The sequence below is a fragment of the Hoplias malabaricus genome, chromosome 1 (assembly GCF_029633855.1).
Source record: "Hoplias malabaricus isolate fHopMal1 chromosome 1, fHopMal1.hap1, whole genome shotgun sequence".
In the NCBI taxonomy this organism is placed as follows: Eukaryota; Metazoa; Chordata; class Actinopteri; order Characiformes; family Erythrinidae; genus Hoplias; species Hoplias malabaricus.
Genome location: NC_089800.1, coordinates 21,368,799 through 21,380,073, shown reverse-complemented (window position 1 = coordinate 21,380,073; position 11,275 = coordinate 21,368,799). Strand labels below are relative to the sequence as shown.

At 40.9% G+C, this 11,275-nt stretch overlaps 2 protein-coding genes across 4 annotated transcripts; one reads left to right on the top strand and one right to left on the bottom strand.

The window, feature by feature from the left end:
- Positions 1-1,178: 1,178 nt before the first annotated feature.
- Positions 1,179-6,516, bottom strand: sec61b (SEC61 translocon subunit beta). Its single transcript, XM_066686032.1, has 4 exons — positions 6,358-6,516; positions 5,214-5,311; positions 4,427-4,531; positions 1,179-1,555 (listed from the first exon to the last, which is right to left on the bottom strand). Exons 1-4 carry the CDS (start codon positions 6,358-6,360, stop codon positions 1,468-1,470), a joined length of 294 nt encoding a protein of 97 aa, XP_066542129.1. The 5' UTR covers positions 6,361-6,516; the 3' UTR covers positions 1,179-1,467.
- Positions 6,397-10,685, top strand: alg2 (ALG2 alpha-1,3/1,6-mannosyltransferase). 3 transcript variants are annotated; one of them, XM_066685835.1, is made up of 4 exons: positions 6,397-6,535; positions 6,671-6,845; positions 8,035-8,344; positions 9,153-10,685. In XM_066685835.1, exons 3-4 carry the CDS (start codon positions 8,036-8,038, stop codon positions 10,053-10,055), a joined length of 1,212 nt encoding a protein of 403 aa, XP_066541932.1. In that variant the 5' UTR covers positions 6,397-6,535; positions 6,671-6,845; position 8,035; the 3' UTR covers positions 10,056-10,685. The 3 variants fall into 3 exon arrangements, with proteins under 3 accessions (XP_066541932.1, XP_066541898.1, XP_066542009.1); XM_066685801.1 differs by having other exon boundaries at positions 8,032-8,344; XM_066685912.1 differs by lacking the exons at positions 6,397-6,535; positions 6,671-6,845 and adding an exon at positions 7,624-7,947.
- Positions 10,686-11,275: the final 590 nt, after the last annotated feature.

The following is an 11,275-nucleotide window of genomic DNA, read 5'->3' as shown; positions in this document are numbered from 1 at the left end:
ACACACTCCATTGTATGCATCCAATGTACACACACACACACAAACATACATTCTCCAGATTTGGATTTATATTTGAGGCAGAATTACTCTGGCTGTGTGGGCCGGGTCTGGGATTAGAGTGGACCAGTGGGAAACCTAACCCTCATTATTCAGGGCATGAATAATGAAGAACACACACATACACACTGTAAGGCAATGGAGCGCGGACACACCGGCATGGCAGTTTCATGAAGAGCCTAAGTGTATGTGGTGATGAAGAGCGCCCCCTAAAGACCTCTGTGTGTGGAGGTAATCGCTCAAGTTTCTTTTTTTTTTGAGAGAGATAAAAACCACTTCAGTTAGTACATTCACTTTAGGAGACTTGTTATCTTCTAAAGGAAAGCATTCCTCAGATTTAACTGAGTAAACCCATTTACATTTCTGGAATATTCTTCAAAGCTGTGCGTTTGTCTGCACTTATTCTTAGACTCATGTAATATGCATCTCTCTCTTGCCGTTTCAGGGTTTTAACGCTTCAGTTCTGGCCAACATTCTGTTTCACTCATAATTAATTTGATGGCCACGTTAATTTTTTTAAAGGAGGTTTATAAAGGGAGCACATTACGATGGAGGCTTACTGCCACATTTTACTTTCTCAGGTAACATCTAAAATTTCTTTAGAAAAAATGGCTTTTGTAGTCTGATAAACTTCATGGACAAAAAGGAGTGTTGGTACGGTTTGCTCTTTGTTATTTTAAAAACGGCACATCCAAATCTGGTTTTTGCTTTAGTCTGTGTGCTTCAAATAAAGCTTAGATTTTTGTTAATATTTTGAAAGAAGAATCAAAAGGATATGATTTTTTTTCACCACCTTTTGCTCGTTTACATAGAGATATCTGGACGTTGCTACTTTAGTTTAAAACTTCTGTCGTGTGTGTGTGTGTAGGACAGGAGTGCATGTGTATCAGGGCTGATCAGACGAGTTTGTAGATGTCAGTGCAGAGCTGGAGGTTACGGCGAATGCTATTGCATAATACTCAGATACAGGTGGAGCCCCACCAACACACGCCTGGAACGTGAATTTGCATAGCACTTTCTTGCATTGCAAGCTGAGGTTATGCAAATTAACCCCAAAGAACAGTTTTTCTTTCTCTTTTAAAGGGGAGGGGAAAAAACAACCAGGGGACATATTTCTTGGTGTTTTATTGTACAATTTTACAGAACTGTTTGTACAAAGTTAGCAAAAAATAATAATACATACATATGCTGATCCAGATCAGTTGGGGAAAAAAAAAAAAGCTTGTAGTGGGTCAGAGATCTTTTCTGAATCTGTTGGGAGGTGGGAGGTGGTGGGGATGTAAACCCTGAAATAGGCAGTAAATAATGAAAATGGCTGAACATGTTGATGCTAAAAGTTTGGTCCGAGCCCAAAGTCAAAATCGTGGGTGAGTTTTTGTGGGGGTCCGAGGTCAGAAAGGTCACTGGGGTTTAAGAGCGGGTGTACTTTCCCCATATGTGTAGCATGAAGACAGACGCAATGAAGAGAAGACTCATTACCAGTACTGGCACAGGCCCACTAAAAGAGAGAGAGACAAACATTAGAATACTGTTACACATTAAACCTGAACAATTCATGTTGATTGAGGGACCCCTAGTGGTGAACACCCAGGTTACGTCTTTGCTTCAGCTGAGCCACTCCCACCACCTGTGGATCAAGTTAAAAATGATACTGTACTGTAGTCTGAGGACTTTTATTAATTATTTCTCTTTATTTGTATTATTTTATTATTTCCCCTTGTATATTTTGTAAATTAGTGTCAACCTACTTTACTTTCTCAGACTGATGTGGTAATGTTTAACAAGTTCTTTTTAAACTAAGCAGCTCAGTTTCCTTTTTTATATTTTAATTTATTTAAATAATGTCCATAAACACAGAGCAGGAACCTCACGGAGGATTACTCAGAGACGCCGCGTATAGATAAACTTCCTTGACTTTTATGACTGACAGCTTTAGTCGATCCATGTCTCTCTCCCAAGGGCCAATCAAGACTACTCAACTTGGTCATGTGACACAGAGGAGGGGTAATTAGGATTATAAATGCTGGTGAGTGGCACAGCACTAACGAGCAGGGCGGCTAACGAGGGGCTTTATTATTTAGGAACTGACCATCCCCCGGGTCGCCAGGCAGCCGTGTAACCATGCCGACTGAAGGCCCACCCCCCAGGCTTTAATTGATGTGACCTTTTCAGACAGAACTTTAATTAAGCTCTAAAACACACACACACACACTTCACACCAATGAAAGAAACTCTCTGAAAGACCATCAGTTCCAACTCAGGATGCTGCGGCTAACTCTCGGTTAAAGTGACAGTTTGTATCTTTTTTTCTGTTGGTTTCTGCTTGTAGCGTTTGTTAAAGGCGTAGGAATTATGACTAATTTTGCTACTGGAATTTACATTTAAAAAAAAAAAAAAAAAAAAAAAAAAAAAGTTATATTTGGTTAACCACAGGGAATGAAAACAGTTACCACTGAGCAGCGGGGTTCAGTTTTGAGGCGACAGCACTGTTATTGTCGGGCTTTTACAACAGCAGCACCCTGAGAACTCAAGTTAAAAAGATGCTTCAGAATTCAAACAAACATAACGTGCCAGGTTTTTATCTTGAGCTAGTAACAGAGGCTGCACCTTCAGAAGTTGAAATTCCTGAACCGCTGTGCAGATGGGGTCCTCTGATCTCAGTTTGAATAATTACGATCATATTTACAAACAATTATTAATACGCTCTTAAAATATGTATCTTTTGAAGATTCCCAGTGTACGACCTGAACAAGGAAAACAAGCTTCTTGGCCAGGACTCTTCTGTAAAGGGTTTTATATGTGAGATTTTTTTACTTGGTTAAATAAAAAGTAATAAAAATAATAAATTAAAATGAATTATTATTAATAATCAATCGTAATTGAATACCTGCTTTACCCGTGGAGGGGTTTGATCAAGAGTTGTGTCGAGCTATAACTGGGTCAGAATTTAAACCATACTTCTTGATGCATATTCAGGATCAGAATAAAAGCAGGCCTTCTCACAGTTCTAAATTGCCGCTGTCCAAATGAAAACATGTATCTCCATTTTTGTTATATATTTTTTCAAAATTTAAAAAGATAGCATTCTAATTTACTTGTATTTTCCATAGACTGTGTTTTTAAATGTGCAGTTGCTTGGCTTCAATTTTCAATAATTCATTTTTAAATAAATAAATAAATACATACATACTGTTAAGTCTCATGCACAGGGAAATATTTCAATTTTAAATCTAGGACTATAATAGCGTCTAGTATATAATATACTGCAGAAGTGTACAATGCCAGTGTTATTCCACACACACACACACATCTATCTGTAGGAGGTCAATCAGCAGGAGAGAGATCAAATAAAGACGGAGGTTGAGCCCAAGAGGCCAATTTCCTGTCGTTAAAATTTCATGTTTATCCTCATAAATGCTAAACCTCCCCGATCCCTGTGCCCCTCCCTTCCGTGTCACTTCCTGTTGAGCTGAGGGGATGAATTAAAAATGAGTGGCTGTGTGTGTTCTCAACAGATTAAGCATCTCTATTCATTTATTCATTTCCTCATCCAACAAAAATGAAATAGCTGCAGTAGAACAGTATACAGAACTATTTCTGAGTCATTCTTTAACAGTTCAAATGTTATTTTCTTTATTATTTTTGTGTGTCATCAGACTGGATCTGTCTAATCAAGATGGGTTTGTTTCTGACAGAGTTTCTCAAACATTTTGGAGCTGGGGTTATGATTTAGACAGGGCCAGAAAATATAAACAATTAAAATCTCATGTCCCTTAAAGCACTCACAACACTATGGGGTTTCCTCATGAAACCAGACGTTAAATGGTTTAGAGGGACCTTCCCTTCCTCTCTCTATTGTGGGGTTTATTTTATTTTAAATATAGGTAGAGTTCATTTGCCTTTTGTTACAGAGAACCCTTGGATTCTCTCCCTTTCATTTGTATATCACTTTAAGGGAAGCTGGGAAAAGTTAACCAACTATAGACGTATTGTCAGACTGCTTGAGGATGAGATGCAGACCACTTGGTTTTTCCATTTACACACCTCCTCTGTTTACAACCCAGCGTCTCCTCACTCATTACTTTGCCAGGGAAAGACTTTCCAAAACCTATGGCATCATGAACAACATTGGGGGTCTATATTCTGGGGTTTTGGCCCGACCTGTGATCTGTATGCTTTGAATATTCTGTGATAAAACATTCAGTCACAGTTTTACTAACTGCCCAGAGTTTGTGTTTGAGGTAAATGACCAAATTAAAGCTATGTGCAAATTGTTGTTTAACCTGGAAATAATGTTGGTGTGAAAAACCTGAGTGAGCCTTTCGCAGAATGAGTGAACTGTTGTGTGTGTGCGTGCACGTTCACTCACACTTTGAGTCCTGGTGAGTCCTCGGTGTAGAAGCGCCACATGCCACCTGTGCCTGCTGATGCTGTTGCTCTGCCGGCAGATCGCGTCCCACTGCCAGTTGCTTTCCTGGAATAAAAGAAAAATTATTACAATTAAATAAATTTACAATGAATATATTACAATTAATTAAATTAAATAAAAACCCAACAACAACAGAAATCTAGAAATGTTTCTGAAAGTGGTGAAGAATCAAAAGTGGTTATAGAATTTTATATCTGATGCTGTAGTGTACTTACTGTTCTTATCATTAATATTGATTTAAAATACTGGATTAAAACGGCTGATCTAATCAGGGCTGTGAATGTGTAAACACACAGCAGTTGCCAGCCATTGTCACAACTGGATGCAACTATGACCTACGGGTCTGCCGCACAACAGCAGGTATTTTTTGGCTACTCTAGATTACCAGAAGTGGAGGCAACATTATAAGCCCAGCACACAGCAACCTGTAACTTTCATCACATCATTGTAACAGATGTTTCCTAGGTTAATTCTCAGCCCAGGCAACAATATTAAACCATACCTATAAGACCCCTTGACAAGACTTCTAAATCTACATAACTAAAAGTATCCACACTAGACTGCTGAATGTACTACTAAGAGTGTGGTCTTTAAAAATACTGTTTAAAATGGTAGTGTGCCTTGTGGAACCGTCACAGGATAAGTAAAATACACACGATGATCACAGTTAAGATCTTGGTGTAATGTAACGGGGGCTGATGAGGTGACGTAAAGCCAGACCTCCTACCTCTGTCTGACTGTAGAGCCGGCTGCCCGGGGGGCCACTGTTTTACTCGGGGAGCGGCCAGAAGCTCCCACACTTGATGCACTTGCTGCAGGTCCAGGCTGAAGAACAAAAACGAAAGAGCAATCATTGCAATCTGAAGTGTTGATTTTCCTCTTGCATGCTGTTGTTATGCCCAAATGCACGCTATTCAAAGTCATTTACATGCATTTCCTCACACATTTCATTATTTTTAATATAAATGTAAACAAACATTAAGAAAGGTATATTTCCTCTGTTTATCCAAACCGAAAGTGCATCTAATTTAAGTCTAATCCAATTGAGAAAGTGCCTAGTTCAAATTCTTTGGGCATCTTCCTTCTTTTTTCTGTACTCCAACACTCACTATCTTTGTGCTACTGTGGTACATAATTACATTATAGATACACACATTAGAACATAAATAATAATAAGAAGAAAAATGCAGGATTCTTGTTCTTCAAAAATGAGCTGATCTGTTGTGACATACTTCAAGAACTTAATATTCTGTATTATGTATTTACTGGGGAAAAAAAACAATGAGAAACAAAGGGACTCAAATTAGTGGGTGCTTACATAAAGTCCATAAAATCAGAAAACTTAAAACAGCGTCATAAATGTTGAGGCTACTATCACTACTTGGATCTTCTTACTGGCTTCTATTATATATATATAAATCCATGACTAAGACACCTTCAGGTACTGCATTAGTGCGGCTCTACCAGTGAAATCTGGCTCAGATGTCTGCTCATTTAACAAAAAAACTGTACTAAAATGAAGCTGTGGAAACCGAGGCTCTGCGGAGCCAAAATGTCCACTACTGAAAAGCCACGTAGCCTTAAGTTCAATGTGAACTGGGTTAAAAGAGGGGTTCCAGTACTTTCCACTTACTTTAGCTACTGCTAATCATAGAAAAGAGTGACTAAAGGCGATAGTAACATTCTATATTAAATTATTAAAACGTAGAGAAATCACAGCACTGTTAACCGTTATCTAGCGAGCTTCCACAGGACTGACCACTGCTGAGGCTGGGAAAGCAGAGAAAAACGCAGATAATCGCCAATTAAAGCGATTTTACATTAACGATTACGCTGTATAAATTAAATATAACATTAAAAAAAAACCTTACCATTGTGTGTATATGTTTTCCGGTGCTGTGTAGGGTGAGAGTTGATCAGAAAAGCGCAGCTCAGTGAATGAACCCCAAGCTCTGCGAAGCTTTTACAGTCGAGAAAGACCGACAAGGCCACGACAACACTTCCCAGGCCCTCTTAGTAGCCCGAACTGTGCCTGGCGTAAACTGCTAGGTAAGAAAATCAACCACGGCGTATTATGGCTTTATTTAAAGAATTTGTTAATGTTGTAAAATGTGAAAACAGATATTTGACTTTTCTGGATATTATTGTCTCGTAGTTTCTGTTTTATCTTTTCATTTTTAACAGGGTGAGCTAAAAAGCAGTGACGTGTCTCACTGTGGCTGACACACAGAGGACATTTTGGCTCCGCTGAGCCCCGGTTTCCACATTTCAGCTTAAGTTTAGTGCAATGTTCACTACATGAACGAAAATTGAGCCATTCTCGCAGCAAATTTGATCCAGTCTAATACAGTAACAGAAGGTAAGTGTCTCATTTACCGTTTACTATAAATATGAGAGGAGATATATGTCAGGGTGTAATATGGAATATTGTATATAGCTACAGTGTAATGTTGACAGTGTATCAACAGCATAGAGCCAACGTCTGATTATATTCTCGGTAGCTTAAGGCTGAGTATAGGTTTGACAAGACTGTCGAATGAATTAAAACGTTTCTTCACAGAATAGCAACTTAACTGAAATATTTTGCTCTTCTTATTAATATTTCTTCTATTTTTTAAGCAAAGCAACTGACTTGTGACCAGGTGTTAAATTTATATCAATTATAATCTCGACAAGACTTAAAGGAAAATATATTGATTTTTCAAAACTTCTGACTTGCAAAGACATGGAGAACCTTTTTTTGTTTGTCTGAAACACTCTGTTCTATTTAAAAAAAAAACGTCAGAATTATTTATTTCCACTACTGGAACCAAACGCCTAAAGCATTTAAAACTAATCATAGGAAACTATACCTCAGGAAAACCAGTCTAAAATGAATACAAACACTGTTTGACCAAAGGAAAAAAGCCTCACACCACACTCGAATATTCTACACTCATTGTCCATTTTATCAGCTCCAATGACCATGTAAGTGCACTTCGTAGTTCTACAGTAACAGCATTTTCTTAAACCCCCCCCCCCCTCTTCTTCCTGTACATGGTCGGGGACCCCATAGGACCACCACAGAACAGGTATTATTTATTAACATGTATAATTATCCATCCATCCATTATCTGTAACCGCTTATCCAATTTAGGGTCGCAGGGGGTCCAGAGCCTACCTGGAATCATTGGGCGCAAGGCGGGAATACACCCTGGAGGGGGCGCCAGTCCTTCACAGGGCAACACAGACACACATTCACTCACACCTACGGACACTTTCGAGTCGATAATCCACCTGCAACGTGTGTTTTTGGACTGTGGGAGGAAACCGGAGCACCCGGAGGAAACCCACGCGGACACGGGGAGAACACACCAACTCCTCACAGACAGTCACCCGGAGCTGGAATCGAACCCACAACCTCCAGGCCCCTGGAGCTGTGTGACTGCGACACTACCTCTACCATTAGGATACAGAAAGTAGTTCAGTCACATTGCTTTGTTAAAATTAATATGAATTTAAAGTCACGTTGAAAACGTGTGATTTATCCAGTTTCCTGTTTGCAGCAGGATGGTGCGGGTGGTGTTCCTGCACCCTGATCTGGGTATAGGAGGAGCAGAGCGACTGGTGGTGGATGCTGCTGTGGCCTTGATCTCTCGTGGCTGCAGCGTCCAGATCTGGACAGCACACTATGACCCACATCACTGTTTTTCAGAGACACTCTCACCAGAACTTCCTGTAGTGTGTGTGGGAGACTGGTTACCTACTAGTGTGTTTGGGTACTTCCATGCTCTCTGTGCCTACCTGCGCATGATTTATGTGGCATTTTACCTGGTGTTTCTGAGTGGAGAGGAGTTTGATGTTGTCTTCTGTGATCAGGTAACTGGCCTCTGCTTTTAATTTTTATTTATTTTTATTCTTTTGCTTTGGCCCCCGTGCGGTAATATTGAAGTTCTTAATCTTAACTAAATTAAACATGGTATGAAGTAATTGTACTTTGAATATCTGTATTTTTAAGTATAAAGTATTACAGTAACCTTATAAAAACATTATTTTATTTTGTGTATCAGCCTTAAGCTAATATTATGCGCTTATTTCTTTTGAACTGTTTTACATGTCACACATTAAAGGTTTAGTTTTATAGCACTGTCGCTAATGCAGTTAGCCATATCTAGTTTGGAGACATTTCCACCTTAAGTGATACGAAACAGCAAAAATAAGTCAGTGTTAACCACCTATGAAGCAGAAATAGAGCAACATCCTCATCTCCGTCCATGAATTTTCTGATTATGATTTATGTTGCTGAGTGAGACTAATACTGGTGCATTTCTACTACATGCTACCTGCACTACGCCACTTAATGCTAATTGGGCAAATTTGGTACCTGGTATCTAGAACATTTGTAGTACCTGCTTGCCCGTAGTTCCAAGTGAACCGAAGTGAATCACTAAAAAATGACAAGTAAACATTGCAGAGCTCTGATTGACCAGAGAGACCAAACAAAAACATGGGAATAAACAATGCTGAACCTTCCGTGGTTGTGGTTTCCAAAGTTTGCAGCGTCACCAGCTACATGTCAGAGAGGAGCTCCAGGGCCTAAATTGTGCATATTATAGCCAAGTAGTGTAGGTACCATGCAGTGGAAAAGCACCATATAAATCATTAACCTTGTTTTGCTTTCTTTCAGGTCTCAGCGTGTATTCCCGTCTTGCGTTTGGCCCGCCACAGGAAGAAGGTTCTTTTCTACTGTCATTTCCCTGACCAGCTGCTGACCAAGCGTCATTCTCTGCTAAAGCGTCTGTATCGCGCTCCCATTGACCGCGTGGAGGAGATGACCACAGGCATGGCTGACCGCATCGTGGTCAACAGCAGATTCACTGCCGGTGTGTTCAAACAGACCTTCCCCAACCTGGCCAGGATCCACACAGACGTTCTGTACCCTTCTCTGAACTTTGCTTCTTTTGACGTTGGAGTAGAAGAAGATCTCGGGGGCCTAGTTCCTGAGGGCCGCCGTGTGATTTTCCTTTCTATTAACCGTTACGAGCGAAAGAAGAACTTGCCTCTAGCGTTGCAGGCACTGGCAGCGTTGAGGGACAGCATCTCCTCCAGACAATGGGACCAGGTGCATCTGGTGATGGCCGGCGGCTACGACGAGAGAGTGGATGAGAATGTGCAACACTACGATGAACTGCGCTCACTGGTGGCCTCTGTAGGCCTGAAGGAGCATGTCACATTCCTGCGCTCTTTCTCAGATCGCCAGAAAGTGGCCCTCCTTCAAGGCAGCACCTGCGTGCTCTACACGCCAAGCAATGAACATTTCGGGATTGTCCCGGTGGAGGCTATGTATAGTCGCTGTCCCGTTATTGCAGTTAACTCCGGTGGTCCCCTAGAGTCCATAGCAGATGGAGAAACTGGCTTCTTGCGAGACCCTATGCCAGAAAGCTTCTCAGAGGCAATGAGACAGTTTTTGAGAGATCCTGGACTGAAGCAGCGTATGGGGCAGGCCGGCAGGGAAAGGGTCATAGCGCGCTTCTCTTTGCAGGCTTTCACGGACCAGCTCCATAGGCATATCCTCAGCCTGACCGATTGATGCTCTGACATCATCCAGACCTGGTGACTCCAGCGACCTAAGCATTCCTTGGTGCAGGTCTCCATAGAGAGATGGATGAAGGTATGTGCTCGCTAATTAGAGAAAAGAGCAGCGAGCGAATGTGCCGTTTTAACCCGTCTTAGACTCCAGCTAAGGGGACAATGCAGACCACAGCTTGGATAGGGTCAGAATGTGGAGCACCCGGCTGACCGCGAGGTTAATGAATTACTGTTTGCCGGCGACATTGATTGCGTGTGTCATCTCAGGGGCCTGAATAGTGTAAGTGTGAGTACGAGTTTGTGTGGACGTAGACTTGTGCGTGCGTGTGTGTGTGTGTCTTTTTGCTTGAGGACCATTAGAGAGTTTCCGGGGCAGAAATCGATGGGGAGTATTTCTGTGCCCTGCTCCGTCTTAAGGCATCTCAGCCTTTGTTCAGTAATAACAATGGAGGATATCTCTTCAGCCCGAATCTAGTGGAGTTCGTAAGTTATTAACTGGAGGGAAAGTTCTCTTAGAGACAAAGGGCCACAGCTCTGTATTGGTTTCTGGGATTGTTACTGCCTCTCTGTGCGTTCTCATAGACACTGCTGATGTAATAGTGAGGTTGTCATTAAATGAAATGATGCACAGTGGGTTGTTTGCTCAATAAATATTGAACTTCTTTGTTTGTGTTTCATTTGTAATTTATAGTGTTACAGAATGATCACGTTAATTGTAATTATACACAGGATAAGATGTAAAATATGTAGAAATAGGCACTGTAAACCTGGACATGAGCAGCTGCTTCAGGCTCCTTCGTTCTTTGGGCACTGGTTTTATACTTTTATAGATAATTCAAGCTGTGTGTGAGCATTTACACTGTAAAGATGTGCTTTGCCTGTTCACGTGTAACAAGCTTGTTCAAGTCTTTCATTAAGTTGCTTTGCCGTTGTAATCCAGTAAATTGCTGCTTGCAGTGATGTTAATAAGGCAAGTGGCCATAACAAGGCATGCAATATCATAGACGTAGGCTTTATTACACAGGACCTAAAGAGCCCCATCTTTAACTCCAAAATGGAGACGGTCAGATATATCGCTTCTGTAGCGGGTGCATCTGTTTTGTTGGCAGTTCCAGAGCAGTGTTTGCTCATTAACACGCGGTGCATTAAATATGAAGACCTTATTTTTACCTGAGCGCTGATTGGGTCTTAATCATGCATTATAACAGAGGGTGTATGAGG

Bases quoted from the DNA above. Each gene is read 5' to 3' on its own strand.
- sec61b (XM_066686032.1), bottom strand. The intron at 4,532-5,213 runs GTAGGAGGTCTG...CTTTTATTCCAG, and splicing joins GGCTCTACAGTCAGACAGAG to GAAAGCAACTGGCAGTGGGA. The intron at 1,556-4,426 runs GTGAGTGAACGT...TCTCTCTTTTAG, and splicing joins GACTCACCAGGACTCAAAGT to TGGGCCTGTGCCAGTACTGG.
- alg2 (XM_066685835.1), top strand. From the start codon at position 8,036: ATGGTGCGGGTGGTGTTCCTGCACCCTGATCTGGGTATAGGAGGAGCA. The intron at 8,345-9,152 runs GTAACTGGCCTC...GCTTTCTTTCAG, and splicing joins ATGTTGTCTTCTGTGATCAG to GTCTCAGCGTGTATTCCCGT.